General features: G+C 38.0%; 1 protein-coding gene across 3 annotated transcripts in view; it reads right to left on the reverse strand.

Moving 5' to 3' along the window:
* HS2ST1 (heparan sulfate 2-O-sulfotransferase 1) overlaps positions 1-17,008 on the reverse strand; it is a 183,507-nt gene that overhangs the window by 15,162 nt on the left and 151,337 nt on the right. For all 3 annotated transcript variants that reach the window (XR_007454743.1, XM_049616854.1, XM_049616852.1), the window contains exons 4-6: positions 12,295-12,433; positions 1,669-1,766; positions 39-196 (exon numbers count right to left, since the gene is read on the reverse strand). Coding sequence is in view for 2 of the 3 variants with exons in the window: in XM_049616854.1 (XP_049472811.1) it covers positions 39-196; positions 1,669-1,766; positions 12,295-12,433 (395 nt within the window). In the remaining variant the exon portion in view is untranslated. The remainder of the gene's footprint in view (positions 1-38; positions 197-1,668; positions 1,767-12,294; positions 12,434-17,008) is intronic.

Consider the following 17,008-nt stretch of genomic DNA (forward strand, 5'->3'; position numbering starts at 1 on the left):
TAAGGACAGCTTACAAAAGAAACCCATCCTTTGTATACCTGTACGGTAGAGTTCTGTAGCACCCCTGAAGAACCGGGGCAAAGCTGCCTCCAGTAACATGATAAAATCTTCAAGCTCTTCAGTAACTCCCACCAGAAAGTATTCATTAATTAGGTTATACTTGGCTTGATCCATGGCCCACCTGCTTCCCACATTCCTAAAACCAAAGAAAAGGAATTAAAAACCTGGCTGTGAAATCTGCTAAGAACTTTTGATGCCCCTGACCCTATGTATTATGGAGGAAACAAACACATGTCCATCCAAAGCCTTAATGCTCTTTTATTAATGTTCCTCGTGGGGAGAGGGGTACTTGATTTCAAAGGTCCCTCCCACTTCTATGAATCTATGGAACAAACTAAAGAAGTTCAATTAAAATCTTCTCAATAATGTCCAAAAGAGCAATACCCTTTATTGCTCTAAGGTCGGCAAACTTTTTCTGTAAAGTGCCAGAGAGTAATAAATACCTTAGTCTTTGCAGGCCATATGTTCTTGGTCACAATTATTTAACTTTGCTTTTGCAGAATAAAAACAGACAATAAGTAAATAAACGGAGATGGCTGTGTTCTAGTAAAACTTTATAAAAACAGGTGATGGGCCAAATTTGGTCTCCAGGTTGTAATCTGTCAATCCCTGTTCTAAGGAAATGACTAAAAATTGAGAAGATGTTCTTCCTATGCTTGTTATGCTGTTATTATGCTCTGATATAATCTATTAAGAAAGAACTTAAGGTGCACAGTGATCCAGTAACATGTCTTAAACAATGAGGAAAAGAATGAAGGCATTCTTTGCATTTCTCGCCACAGTTTTAAGGAAGATACTAACTTTGTGTTCCTTTCTAGTTTTCCTATTAAAATGATTGATTAGAACATATACATATGTATAAAAATGTGTCATTTTTTTAAACTGTAAACTCTGCACATGCTGAGGAAATAAACTCTTTATTGAAGATAAAATATCTTTTTATTTTCCACCTCACGTTTATTGGTAAACTAGACCACAACCATAATGTTGGCTTCTCTCAAAGTAAAAAGTCAGTTAATAGTAAAACCTGGTGAATGATTTACCCACTAAGCCTTTTCTTGATCTAACGTGAGTGGCTAAAACAATAAGCTTAGGAGAAAACGAGGTTTATGAAATAACCCCTGAACTCTAAATGAAGAGCTCTGCTGGAATAGAGCAAAACATGTAACACCAAAAACAAAAAAATAAAAACCAGCATCTGATGGGGCGCCTGGGTGGCTCCGTCAGTGAAGTGTCCGACTCTTGATCTTGGCTTGGGTCATGATCTCACAATTCGCGGGCCTGAGCCCTGCACTGGGCTCTGCGCTAACAGCACAAATGGGCCTCCATGGAATTCTGTCTCTCTCCCTCTTTCAAAATAAAGAAATAAACTTAAAAAAATAAAAACCAGCAACTGAGAAAACGTTGCAAGGATAAGATGTATGAAGAAACTTTTCAATGCACTTAAAGGTAACTATAAAACTAGAAATTGCTTAATTACATGTTATTTTTAGCCTGGTCTTTCACTAATTTCCCTATACTTAGCCCTTGACGAATACATTCACACTTGTGAAATACAGATGCTAGAGAAAACAAAGAAGAGCATCAATTTAAGCTTTATCTCCCTACCAGCATTCCGAGCTGTGGCCACAGAAGAATGGGATTTGAAGCCAGAGCTTCTCCGGAGCACAGTCTGAGCCGCCCTCAGCTACACATTCATCAAAGGTCTGGAATAAACACAAAGCAGCACACGTGAGCCCTAAACCCAGGTCTCACCTATCAACTACCCTAACAAGGTAAGTAAGTCATTAAATACACGAGGAGCAGCAGGTGGAATGAGCTAGTGAACTAAAGAGATGGGTGGGTAATGAAAATATACTTAAGATACTGAGGAAAATACATGGATTTTCCTCCTGTCTTTGTTTTATGCCAATGTATATAAGAGGGCTTTTTTTTTTTAACTGCATGACTTGAACCCTCTCCCCCGCTTCAGATAATTTGTCCTTGAGTGTAAATACTGGTTTATGTTGAATTTGTGTATTTGTAATTTCTATCCCCCTTAGAAAGGAAATTAAATAAAAATAAAGCTAAAGCTACTCTATGTGAAATAACCATTTGAGAAGAATATAAAGTAGGGCTACACTTAAGTCTTCTCTCCTTTTCTCATTAAAGCAAACAAAAGCTCGTTGTACAAAAAGCAGAAATGACCTCAGACACTTATGACTTGCGTGCCCTCCTGTCCATGGTATCTGACTGAATTAATTAAAAGGGAAAGAGACTCACAGGGTATGAACGTAAAATTAATCAACTCCACTTCCTCAAGCATTTACTATCTGCCACAGGCATTTTAACAGTAGGCCCCGTCTACCTGAAATGACACTGAGATACCAGAGAGCAAACTTGGGAACTCGGGTTGTGGTGATGAGACACCCACAAATGCCACCTGTTATTTCCGAGAGGACAAAGTGTGAAAGAGTGGAGTCAAGGCTCTTGAGTTTCTGGAAGCAGGTTTGACCATATTTCAAGTAAGTCTTTAAGGACTCCAAACCTCAGTTTCTAATCTGTGCAATTAGATAAACTCAAAGGGCCCTTTCAACCAAAAATCTGAGAACAGGGCAAAAAAATCTTTACACCCAGTGTTGGGTGGTCTCTTTATTCTGGCAACATTCAAAAGACAACAGCAAACACAGTCCACAATCTGCCCATTTCTTTTACCGATGACCTCTTCCATGATACAGTAAAAAGATCTATGACTTGGGTTTGAACCCTGAACCCAGATAATCTAAGTTTTGTGTTTGTTCCTTATCTAAAAAAGCAGGACAGGATCTTACTTTGAGGAAGAAATAAAATCATGGATGTAAAAGAATCTACCACAGCGACTGGTTCACTGTAGGCATTTGATAAACAGAATGTATGTATGTCTGTGCTTGTCTCTCTCCCCTCCTCCCTAATAGTCAAGTACAATGTCTTGTTGGTTCTTGTTCTCCTTGACCTTCACAGCATTTGACCACCCTCTCCTTTCTGAAATCTCCTGGTCTCTCTGCCCCTAAGAGATTCTTGTTTACTTCTTTGGACACTGCCCTTTCTGGCTTTGCTGGTTCTCTGTACCTTTCTGAATGTATTATTATTATCCTCTTTGAAGGCATGTTTTGGTCCTCCTAATAGTTATGGAAATTCATCTCAACTATCTTCTCTTTGCCCACTCCCTTCCTTAGCTTATTCACATTTCCTACTTCCTTGGCTTCATTTATAATTTCTAGGCAAAGGACTTCCAAATCTGTACCTCCAGATCCATTACTTCTCATCTTCTAATACCTCGTGTGCATTTTCATTTGAATTTCCACTATTACCTCATACTCAATACTTCAGGCAACAGAACTATACTGCCTGTGTAATTCAGACTGAAGACCTCAGAACATTTCCTAACATTTCCTTCTTCTCTCTCCCCTAACATCATTGAGGTCATGTCTTTCCAATCTATCTTTTCTTTTTTCAACCTTGCTTTTATCAGGGTCCCACAATGCTGTGATTCCATTGTTACAATCACTTTCTAATGGGCTCCCCCACCTTCCTCCCTTCAACCTGTTCTGTACAGGCATCAGATTAGTGGAAGGAGTCACTTCTAACATCCTCTACTCAGAAACCTTCAATGGTTTCCGGTGTGTCAACAACAACAAAAAAATCCAAATTTTTTATTCTGGCTTTAAGAAATGCTTCATACTCTGCCCTCAATATGCTAGTCTAGCTTAATTCTATGTGTAACTTCCACCTTTACCAGATTAGCCTGTTTTATAGTTTCTCAAGCATGTGATACGTACCTTAAATCTATATACTTTTGTTGACTACATTTACTTCCTCTGAAAGTGCCTTCCTTCCACCATTGTAGTCTACATGAAGCTACTCTCTCCAATGATTCTGGCCCAAAGTGACTCTTACCTTCTTTGGACTCATATAAATCAATGATATACTGCCTTGTAATAGCCATCTCTTAGGATCCAGGTATGTGTATCTACATATATATCTTTACCTGAAGAACTTGCTTCATGTAATTTTTTTTTTTTTTATGTGTGTTATGCTCTCTCTCCTCAACTACAAAGAGAAGTTCTTTGAGGGATCATGCAGTATGCATTTGTGTCCTTTACCGCACACAATCTACTGCCAAGCAAATTGTCTGCATAATCAGTAGTTGTAAATGCACTGCAGGGAACTTACATAAATACTAAAGGCACAGTTCCAGTGAGGACGAAGATAGGGGCAGTAACATCTTTTCATGAAGCATTTTGACAGTCCTTAGAGTTCTCTCAAATTCTCTTAGGATCTCTCTATAGCTAGATACACAAACACAAATTATATATACACAAATAAAGTGAAAACATCTCAGTTTACTCTTCAGACTCAATAAACCCCATTTTAGTGGCCATAATGTTATTTCTCAATCTTACTAGATGGTCTGACTTAGATGTGCTGGCCTAAGTCACTTTCTAAAAAGTAGTTTTATTATCATTTATGCCAACTTGTAGCTCATAAAAATAAAACAACTGATGTATGTATCTCTACCATGTTCCAATTTCCAAGAAATCTTTGGCTCAATGAACTGAGTGATGATATATTGGAAGGTTTCTGACTCCATGCCTATCCAATTTAAAAAAGATCCTAGATCATAGTGAGGTGCCTCTGAAGCTCAGAAGAAGCGCTCTGCTCCTTTACGCCTCTATCTGATTAAAGTCCCAGATAGAAAATAAATGAATTATTAAGGTGATTGTGGGTGAATGCACAATCTCTACCACCATTTTGTGTAAGACTCAAACATTAAAAAGATTTTGCTTAAATATAAGAAACTGGGATATTAAAATACTGCAGTATTTTTTCTTCCTTTTTTAATTTTTAAATTTTTAAGTGACCTCTACACACAATGTGGGGCTCGAATTTACAATCCTGTGATCAAGGATCATATGCTCTACCTACTGACCAGCCAGGCGCCCCTAAATGCTACAGTATTAGAAGTTTCCAGAGTTGCTCTGTGGACAACTTTGGGAATTTATCCACTATTGGAATTAAAACAGATTAATGAATAAGCATGTATTAAATCCTATAGTTAGCCAACTCCTAATTCCTGTGCTCAACTCTTGAAGTATTTTTGTATTTCAAATAAAAAAATGTATAGATATTCTTCAAATCTACTTTTGGCCAGTGATTTTAAATCTGCTAGCCCATTCTGGGAGTCTCCCAAAATCCATTCTTCCAGAGTCATAGAAATTTACCTTCTCTTACAGTTAGGTATAGCCATGTGACTAAGCTCCTGTCAGTGCATTGGAGGCAGAAGTGATGTGAACAGGTTCTGGGTCATTTGGTTATTAAAAGGAAACTGCGGGGCTCCTGGGTGGCTCAGTTGGTTGTGCGTCCGACTTCAGCTCAGGTCATGATCTCACGGTCTAGGAGTTCGAGCCCCATGTCAGGCTCTGTGCTGACAGCTCAGAGCCTGGAGCCTGCTTCAGAGTCTGTGTCTCCCTCTCTCTCTCTGCCCCTCCCCCGCTCATGGTCTGTCTCTCTCTCTCTCTCTCTGTCAAAAGTAAATAAAACATTAAAAAAAAATTTAAAAAAAAAAAAAAAAGGAAATTGCTTGCCTTCTACTTCCTTTCTTCCCACAAGCGAGAAGGCAGATATAGTGGTGACCCAAATTCAACCAAGCACATAAGGACAATGTCTTAAAGAACAGCACAATAACACTAAGGAAGGAACCTAGGTCCCTGAATAACAGTGTGGAGCTAAGTTGCTCTAAGAGCCTGGGCCCCTCACTTTTAGGGTTTTAAGTATAAAAATATTATTTAAATTATTTGGACTTCTTTCTTTTAGAAGCTTAGCATCTAGTTTAACTAATTCACCTACCAAGTATTTTATTAGACAATATAAAGGTGGAAAAATAGATCGGGTTTTGCCTCCTGTGTGGTTCCTTCTTATCATTTGGGGGCAGAGTTTTGCTCCCATCAACTAAAAGAGACGATCTGAACATGGCCGGTAGCAAGGAAGACGTGGAGGAAACAACGGACTATGAGTAATAAAAAACTGGTGAATGTACATGAGTGTGCCATGTCTTAGCATAACGGAAATTCTCCCATTTCTACATAAATATTTGATGAATAAAGTAAAGCATTTCGTAGCAAGAGAAACCAAATTAAGAGAACTCAATGCCGTCTTTAGCACATCACCCTGATAAACTGGTCCCCGAAGATTTTAATTGAGATGAGCTGTTTCACTGACTCCTCTACGGTGACATTAGTACTTGGGTTTCTGTATTCACAGCAGAACACGTCATTCAAATGCATGGTCATCAAAATTTTCCTGCTTACCTGCTAGCTTTTATTAGCTTTGCACACATTTGGTCCTATTTCAGAAATAGGATTTTCTATACATAAATCTTTTTCTCTTATAAAATTTCAAGTCCTTAAGATAAAAGGCAGAAACAAAAACACTCCAGACTCTGTTCCTCTCCCACAAAACCTGGTTCAGTACACCAAAGAAACAAAAAATTATGATCACCTTTTTCACTTAAAAGCCATATCTGTTTAGAAAGAACAATTTTTTGGCAACAAGATACAGATATTTTTAAAAGCATGAAAGTCCAAATATTCTCTAGACTATTTAGATTAGATACTTAACTCTTAAAATTGAAGTTTAAAAAAATTAATCAAAATTTGATGCTTGATAGTGATGACAATTATATTTACATTCAAACCCTTTTCTGCAAATGAACTTACATAGAAAACCAAAGCTAAGAGTAAGCTCCCTCCATTTCCTGCTTAGACAAAAGCTTATCTGCATCTCTAGCCCCCTGCTGCCCTCATCTTTAAGGAGGTGTTTCCTTCTCCTATCTTTGCACACCATCCTCACCCCTTTCTAAGACCCTGCTCCATCAATTTTCTCTACTCTCCTGTATCATCCATCACCCCTGCTCCCTTTGGATACATAATATGCCCAAGTGTCTGTCATCTTAAAGAAACATTTCCTGATGTGTTTTGTTCCTTCTAAAGCCAAACTTCTATCTCAAGAGTAGTCTTTCCTCTCAGTCTTAACTTCATTTCTCGGTTACTCCTTGACCCTTTGGATTCTACTTATATTACTTTCTCAAACATCCCTAATGACCTCCCCATTGACAAATCTAAGGGACAGTTTTAAATCCCCAATGCGCTAACTTCTTTGCAATGGAAATTATTTTCCCATCTATTTCAAGGACCGCATTCAAGGACCTGATTCTCTGGACCTCAGTCCCCCTGGCCGTGCTCCTCTTTCTCTGTCTACCCCTTAAACGCCAGCAGCCCCCAGAACTACATACTTGCTCCCCCCTCATTTTCTTCTTTCTTTTTCATTTGGTCCTCTTTTCACATTCTATATGTCTTCCAAGTGCAATTTCATTCAATCTCTTGTTTCAATTCCCACCTAATGTTGCTAACTCCCAAATCTATAGTTTAGTTTAGACCTATTTCTTGAGATACAAATACAATTTCTAGTGGCTAACTCCACTTACTTCTACATGACTAAAGATAATGTCCAGTTTGAACTCATCATCTCTTTCTTCAACTCCTGTTTTCTCTCTTTTGGTGAAAGGAAACACCTATGGTTCAATCAGAAACCTGGGAAGAAGACAAGTCAAGGCTGACTCTGGGTTGTGTACCTTTTACTGAGCTGTAAAGAATTATATTGCTTTCCTGTGATGCTTTTTCTATATAATAAAATACTTTCTATGCAAACAGTAATTTCTCACATGCCTTTATGAGACAGAATAGTAAAATTCATGCTCTATATACAAACCATGGTCGGGGGTTGTGAATTGCTAAGAACTTCGGAGGCGATATTTTGTAAGTTAATGGCAGGAATCAGGTAGTACGGATTTCTTCTAAACTCATTACTATCTTTTATAAGTTAACACATATTTTTAGGTAGAATATCCTAAATTCACTATTATACAGCAGCTGTCAATTAAGTCTAGTTAATTTAGAGTAAGAAATAAAAAGAATACAAATTGGGGTAGGAATTGTAATCCCTGGGACCACTGAGTACTTAACAACATAAACTGACTCTCCTTCTCAGACTGTTATTTAGAGCAAGTTAACTACTCTAAGAATAACCCCACCTTGATGTTCTGCTAATAAAACAATAGTTAATAAAAAATGTTTAACAACCTATAGGGGAGTTCAAAGCTGAAAAATTTATAAAATAAATTTTACATATTTAGAAAATGTGAGTGATGAGAATTATAGGTGCAGTTAATATTATTTAGAAGCCACAGGAAGGCCTACATTGAAAGAAGGACTGAGAGACAAACCATGGTTATTCAAACTTGGATATTTGGTAGATATTTTCTCCAAATCAACAGTGTACCTGTCACTCGGCAGAAAACAACTGACAGTGTTAGTAGCCCAGTGTTTTCAAATGGTGACATCTGGCAATGTCTGGAGACATTTTTGGTTTTCACAGTGGGTGGTGGGGGAGGTAAGGTGGGGGACGGGATGCTGCTAGTCAATGATCAGAGCTGCTGGTAAATATCCTACATGTATAGGCAGCCCCTCACAACAAGCAGTTGTCTGGCCCAAAACAACAGTGTTGAGGCTGAGAATTCTGTGGCAGTGACAAAAGTTAAGCTTTCAAACAAAAAAATAAAATTTCAGAAAACTTGATCTGCCACCGTAAGTTTGACAGTTTCCCAATACTTAAAGACTTCTCTGATGTGATCAGTGGTGATATTAATGAACAGTCTTATATTCTGGTACTATATAATCAAATGCATCAACATTTGGAAGGTCCACATAACTCAGTGTGTGTGAATATGTTTCCAATGACCAAAGCATGATGTTACAAAATTATGCTCTGTTAAAAAATCCATTCAAAGTATAAAATGTATCAATGGATTTTAATGTAGCAGAGCATAAAAAATTCACTGCTGTGTTTTCGGATTCCACACTTCAAAGACTTTAAGAAACTACTACTTGCCAGGTTTTAGTGTAATATTAAGAAGAACATCTACAATCTTCTAAAAAGGCTATTAAAATCCCCCCTTTTCCAATTACATATCTGTGCAAATCTGGATTTTCTTTATATGCTTCAACCAAAGGAACATATTCAACAGACTGGTTCAGTAGCAAATATGAAAATCCAACTGTCCATATTAAGCCAGATATTGTAAAAAAACTTGCAAAAATGTAAAATACAACTCTGTATTTTTTTGAAAATGGTTATTTGCACTAAAATATATTATTTATGATACCATATGATGGGCTTCCAACTGTTACCTTTAAATTAATATTTTCTAAATTTCCCAGCAAATCGATACATTTATTGATACTGCTAAATATCAACAGCTGTAACCCACACAAACAAAAGCTTTTTCCAGATCCTTAATAATTTTTAAGAGCAAAAGGAGTTCTGACACTATGAAGTTTGAGAATCACTGATTTCTCCATATAGGTTTTTATTGCTTATCTTTAGGTTATTTAATATCCCTACTTTCCAGATGCTGGCCAGAGATTATACTAAGCAAAACTCCAGCTACAAAATACAAAGAACAGAGTATTTGAAATTTCCCAAAAAATCTTTTGTTCCTTACAAGATCAACTGAAAGCTGTCATAGGCACGCATATGCCTGAAATGTGTTTGAAATGACTGTTTGGCAGTGTAAGGAGGGAGCAATGTAGATTATGGAGTACTGCAGTTTAAAACATAATAGTTGCATATTATCTGATATGCTTCCAAGCATCACTTGAGGTGTCAACAATATACAGTTTAATGGAAGTGAAGCCAATGCAAGGTATTTCCAACCTTTGCCAGGTACTTCCTGCGTCATCACAGCCACCTTTTAATCCCCCTTATCTTCAAGTGCCCTGCCATTTAAAAAATGTTATATGCCATGCAGTCTTATCAACTCTATGGATACGAGTTTATTAATTAATGAAAGCTCTTGCCAGTTTGATATGGAGATATTTGTAATAAAACAACATCATACAGGTTTAGGTGCGAGAATGTTGCCAACACTTGTATCATGAGAAAGAAGCCAAATTATTAAAAATGTATATTTCAATACGTTTCAAGACCAAAAAGTCCATTTTGCCTATCATAAGATGAAGTAATTGTTGTAATAAAGCATTTGTATACGGCCCTGTACTCATGAGAATTAAGGTCATAGCATTGTGTTGATGTTACTAATATTACATCTAAATACAGATATGTATTAATATGTATTTTATGATGACATAAAAAGACAAAAACAAAAACAAACCAAGCCCTATAATATCAGGGGGAAGAATGGTTAAGTCTCTAGGCTTGAGAGGGCGTATCTACTTGAAACTTTCAAATATGAAAGGAAAATGCCTGAAGTTTTCTGTGGGCATTGAAAATGCCACTTTGGAACAACTCTTACATACAAATGTTGGGTAGCATCTGGCATTCCCTCCCTCCTTTATAAAGGGTACAGGGGGCTTAAGACTGTGAGCTCTGGAATTAGAGTACTTGGGTTTAAATTCCAGCTCTACCATTTACTGGTAGCATTAACACTGGGCACGGTACTTAACCTTTCTGTGCCTCAACTTCCCCATCTGTAAAGTGGAGACAATAACAGTACCCACCCTACAGAAATGCTGTACAGGCTACCTGAAAAAATACATATATGTAAGTTAAAACAGTACCTGATGCACAATAAGCACTCAATAGATGTGAACTATTATTGTTGTTATGTTAAGTGTTATTATTACCTAATTCCCCAAACTACATAGGGCAGCAACCACTAAAGCATGGTATCCAGGGCTGACAGTGACAGACAGTGCATGTAGGAACCTCTGTGACTGTAAATCTTTTCCTTACTGACATTAATATTCCTTTGGTCAAAGGAGGGAGATGAATACTAACATTTACTGAGTAAAAAGAGTGTAAATGAGAAGGCTAAACTTTTAAAACACTAAAGGAAGGAAAGGAGGAAGAAGCATTAAAGTGAATTTAGAAATAACTATCAATAAACTGTAAAGTACTAGCTCACAAAAGAGTTTTATTATTAGATTTTATAAAGAAAGTAAATAAAAGAAAATCACCCGCTCACATGATACAGAAAGCCCATCTAACTTAAGAGAAAAAGTAATTGTTGGATGTTAATTATTATATCCAGTACCTAGCATCATGATTATGCAATTCTTTACGTAAAAGAATACATTAAAAGGTGTAGAATTCACTCATTCAACTCATTTGCCAGGCACTTAACAGATGAACTGGGCACTGTGCTAAACACTAGGGAAACAGGGAGGAATGAAATACAGCCCCTGCTTCAGGGAGTTTACAAGCTTTTAGAGAAGACATACATGTAAACAAATAACTCAAATATCACAAATAAATGCTTTAAAAAAGGGTCTGAATGGAGTGCCCTGGGAGCCTTAAAAAGGACACGGCTAACTGCTTAAGGGGCACCAGAAAAGACTTTGTCAAACAGTTAACATTTGAGCCGGACCTTAAAAGTGGACAGTTTTCCAGAGTGAAGGAGAGACATTCTAAATATGGGGACAACACATGTGCCAAAATTATGAAGGAATAGTAAGTTTGGAAGACGGTGACATTTCATGTGGCTGAAGCACCGGGTGCCTGAGGGAAAATGAGGCAGGAGAAGTCGGTCTTGGGTTTCATCAGATGGTGTCTCCTGTGCCTTGGGCAGACTTGTGAGCAATGGGGTCCCAGTAAAGGTGTTCCACCAGAAAACTGACAAATCAGTTTGGTTTCTCAGAAAAATAACTCTGGTGCTACTCTGGAGGAGCACTTAAATAGAAGACAACCCAAATCTGAATGTGCTTATTAATAAGTAAGATTATTATTCGCATCTTGCCTGAAGAAAACAGCTGCTTTGGCGAAACAGTGTTCCTAAGCCAATGAGCACAAATCAATATAAACTGCTATCATTAAGACTAAGAGAACCAAAGTACTTACTCAAAACCATCATACGAATGAATAATTATAATGGTCTCATAGAAAACGGTTAGTTAGGACTATTGTAAAAGCAATATTCAGCTCTAGAACTAAGGTAAAATATTTTTTAAGTGACAAAAAATTATGTGTACTCCAAAATATCAACTATATTTTACTTTTGCTTCTTTATACTTTTGGGTTCTTTTCAAAATTTCCACAATAAGCTAGTAGTACCTTCATAATGAATAATAAATTTTAAACGCAATTATTCATTGCAGTTGATAAACAATTACCTTCATAAACATCTTAAAACTTAACTATTACCTTTTTGTCTCCTTGTTTTCGTCTTCTTAACCCTGGTCTATAATCATCTCCGAATCTCAGAAAATAATAGTAAGAAACTAGCCTCTCAATAGGATCCCTTATAACATTAATGTAAATTGGCTTCTTCTTCACACCAAATCTGAAACAGAACAAAACGTAAAAGGTGAAATCTATATTGTCATTTGTTTTGGGGTGTCCTGAAATTGTAAGTTTGAGGTATTACTTCTATATGGAAAGAAGAATGTGCATTTATTTAAATAAAATAGACTATGTGGAGATTAGGAAACAGTTTATGATTATTTGTTACAACATAATAACCAGGAAATAAGAATTTAAAAATCACTGCTGAAGATAAAGAAGGGAAATTTGAACAAAAATAATTTTTTTAAATTTTACTGGCAAGAATTACATAAAACATCTTAATTTTATATAGCAATGATTTCTCATTTCTGGCCCACCAAACCAGACAAACATTATCAACGGATACAGCATTAAGTCCACACAATATGACCACTAGAGTCAACCTTCTGCTCTTGCTGATTTTATTTTTATTATTATTTTTTTAAATCTTCATTTATTTTTGAGAGAGAAAGAGAGAGCGTGAGCTAGGGAGGGGCAGAGAGAGAGGGAGACACAAAATCTGAAGCAGGCTCCAGGCTCCGAGCTGTCAGCACAGAGCCCGACACAGGGCTCAAACTCATGGACCGTGAGATCATGACCTGAGCCGAAGTCGGACGCTTAACCAACTGAGCCACCCAGGCGCCCCATGCTCTTGCTGATTTTAAAGACAAGAGTGAAAGCCATTTGGTTTCAGCACTGTTTCCTTGGGGAATGAGAAAGAGTTGAAGGAACAAAGGAAACACAGAAGGCTTTTACTTTAGCAACCCATGCAGCCCCTAGAATTGTCCAGCTGGCTCCTGTTCTAACATCCTCACTTGTCCCAGTCTTGAAACCTTCGTGTTATCTTGATCTCTACTTTCCTTTATTCTTCACTTAGTACAGTTACCAAGTCCTTTGATTTTTTTCTGCTGTTGGCTTCCCCACAGATCTGACCTGTCCTCATCATTCCCTTCCCTTCCACCACCGCCCTCTCCCAAGGTCTCCGGTTTGGATTACTGCAATAACCTTGTTGGTTTTCTTGCATCAGTGTTTCTCCCTTCCAACCTACCTTTCAGAGCAATTCCCAACTGATATTCCTAAAACACCATTTATTAGATCACTCTTCTTAGAAACATGAAATAAATAACTCTACTGTTTATGTTGACATCGAATCCAAACTCCTTTGCCTGGCTGCTAATGTCTTCTGGCCTATGTCTCAGGCACCACCTTATTGACCTAACTGTATTTTTAACTGTCCTCAAAGAAGAAGCCAGCTATCTGTTATGGTTAGGCCCACCTCTTCTACCTCCCCCAACCTATCACAGTTACTCCTCTTCCTCCTTGCATGCCTTTGCTCATTCGGTCTTCCTTAACCAGAATGCCAGTCTCATTTTTCCATTTTTTTCTGTCACATTAATTTAAAGAAATACTTTTTTGCATATGCCAGCACTATTATAATATGAAGAGTACAGCCATGGGAAAAAAAATTCCTCGGCTTTGTGGAGCCAATGCTCTACTTGGGAGAGACAACATAAACATAGTAAAAAATACTAAGGAAAAGAATGAAGGGAAAGGAACAGGGACTGCCAGGAGAGGTGGGACGAGTACAATTCAGAAATAGGGTTTTCCAGGCAGGCCTCACTAGTATTAGGTGATGATAGGAGGGAGCCATGTAGATGAAAGTGTTCCAGGAAGATGAAACTCCAGGAGTATGAAGCCCTTTAAGCAGCAAGGTGCCAGGTGTTCTCAAGGAATAGCAAGATGGGCCTGGCTGCAGCAGAATCAGAAATGGAGAGAGAAGGGGGTGGGGTGGAGGAAATGCAGATCATGTGGGCCCCGCAGATCTTTATGAGCATCAGGACGGCAGCCTGACTGAGTCAGCAGGGACGTATCATGATATGGGATGTAATGTACAGCATGGTGACTGTGGTTACCAACACTGTATGGTAAACTTGAAAGTTGCTATGAGAATCGATTTTTGAAAAGTTCTCACCATAACAGCAGCAACAAGATGGAAATTATTTGAGGGGAAGGATGTGTTAACTAACCTTACTGTGGTAAACATTTTACAATATATACGTGCATCAAATCATCACATTGTACACTTTGAACTTACACAACATATATCAATATCTCTCAATAAAGCAGGAGGGGGAAAAACAACCATTGGCTGCTGTTTTGGAGCAAAACACAGAGGGCCAATAATGCAATCTTGTAAAGTCTAGACAGCCTGTGGCACACGGTACTATCTGCTTTCACGGACACCTGCACCCAGGAGCTACTGCTCTCAGGCAAGTCTATCCACGGCTTATCTTACTCATGCTTGTCTTGTAAGTGGAGAATTTTCTCCTTAGCACCATGATCAACCATTTGAGAATAGGCACAGTACTCTACATTTCTTTTTATAGATTTCACAAGGCCTAGTATACATAAATACTTGCCCACTGATTAATTAGTACTAATTTGAAAGATTAGAAAAATACTAACAATCTCTCTGAAAATAAGAATCACGATGAGAAATGATACAACTAAGCCTGGGTTGTAGGACTCTGGTAAGAGACAAGTGAAAGTTGCTTATTCTTTTAAACCACTCCTGGTATGTCCACTCATCTGTCCACAGAAACCTTCATTTTAGTGAATAGCTTAGAATTTAAATTTCCCTTCTTACTAAAATCTTCTTCCGAAGGCACTAAAAAGCAAATAGCTAAACTAACCAACCATGTCTCCCCCTTACTTCTGCCTACTGCAATCAATGTCTTACACACAGCAGGCATTCTATAAATGTTTTATACTTAATTCTTAAGCAAATGAGTAGTGAAAGAGACTATAGATAAGAGAAAAAGCAAGGTGCCTGGATAACTGGATTCTTTCAGTCTCTAAATTACTGAAAATTAACTAAACAGGAAGTTTCTAACCTACAAATAAGCTGTATTCTACAAGAACTGTTTTGTGTGTAAAAAGTGGTCAGCTGTCTTGAATTTCAGTTCTTTTCTCACCATTAACACTTAAGGTCACTAAAATTTGTGTTCACATGGAAATACTGAAAACTACAGAGAATCCTTTTCTAAAACATTAATTACAATATTACAGTTGTGAATTGTTGATCAGAATTGGGATGCATTTTTTTAAGTGAACAACTCATAAAACTATAAAACCAATAATGCAGTAAAATTTTTTTTCACAATGTTTTAAAGGAGGAAACAATATCATTACAAATATATGGCACTGTCACACTGGGCATTACAATGGAAGCTCCATGAGGGCAGGACTGTTTCCCTCTTGTTCATGGCTTTGTTCCTAGTATTTAGCACAGCGCCAGACACACGAGTGTCAAATATCACAGAATTACATTGAACAGACTATTGGGAAGTAACCACTTAGGAAGCCTTTCTGTGGGACAGTGCACTCAGTAGTGAGAAGAGGTGGGGAGGCATCAGGAATACACAGGTGCTACATGAAATAAGTGGAAAGTCTTGTAACAGGAAGCAACAAGGAAGGGAAAGTACAAGACCGTGGGGTAAGGGCTCCAATCTTCAGACTGTGGGATTTCCTGGGAACCCCCTTACCATCTTCTCCATTATTAGCCACTGACGGCCCTGAGTCATTCTCTTGGGAATTACCTCCTTCCCGTATCATCTTCCATCACTGCTTCCGCTTTTTTCCTTCCCCCTAGTCCCCGACATGTGGGACAGACAGCAATTCTTACCAAGTGGCAGTGAAAAGGGGATATGACACTTTACCAAATTCTCCTTGCTGGCTGGAAGATGACTTTCTGGAACATGGCTTGGGATGGCATTTACCTGTATGAAGTATGATTTCAATGAAATACATGTGAACTCATTCTGAAGATGGATAAGACTACTGTTTATAAGGTAGGATATGGCTATATAGACAAGAAAGCAAGAGATTCTAACAGAAAACAGGCATGGTAAAAACAGCATCTGGGCTGTTTAGCTCAGCTGGTTAGGAAACAGGCATACTTTTAGGTTTGTGGGTTTAATTCTTTTGCCAACCAGGTAGTTTTGTACAGGGGGAAGTGTTCTATGGTTGTAAACTCTGCCTTTAACCTGACCAGGCATCTGAACTGTTCCTCAGGAGGGCTCAGGTGGAAGAAGAGACAACCCATCTTCATTCCAAAAAATATAAACTATTATTATTGACCTGTTAGAACATGATCTTCCTAGGAAAAGAACAGCATCATTTGGTAGGCATCTGTAATGTTCTATAAAGATCAAAAGGCAAAAGTCTAATGTGAGCAGCAGGTTGGTAAGAAGACATTTTAGGAACCTTGCTCTTGCCACATCAGCATATGTGGAGTGACAAAGCATGGACACAAACTCGGTTCGTTTCTTTACAACCACACCCTACATATTTTGGACAGATGAGCAGGCATCAAGAATTGTCAACAGAGCAAGTACATACCCAGAACATCTGAAAGGAACCTTTTCAACAAGCTGGACAGATCTCAAAGAGGGCTGACTAGCCTTCAGGAAGCACAATGCTTTATGATTTCTGCTTCATACTAGGTGTAACATCTCTAGGAAAGCAGCAGTCTCACTGCTTAGATGGGACACTCCCATCTAATATATATTTATTCCGGACTCTCTTAGCCCTA

This window comes from Panthera uncia (genome assembly GCF_023721935.1).
Source record: "Panthera uncia isolate 11264 chromosome C1 unlocalized genomic scaffold, Puncia_PCG_1.0 HiC_scaffold_4, whole genome shotgun sequence".
Lineage (NCBI taxonomy): Eukaryota > Metazoa > Chordata > Mammalia > Carnivora > Felidae > Panthera > Panthera uncia.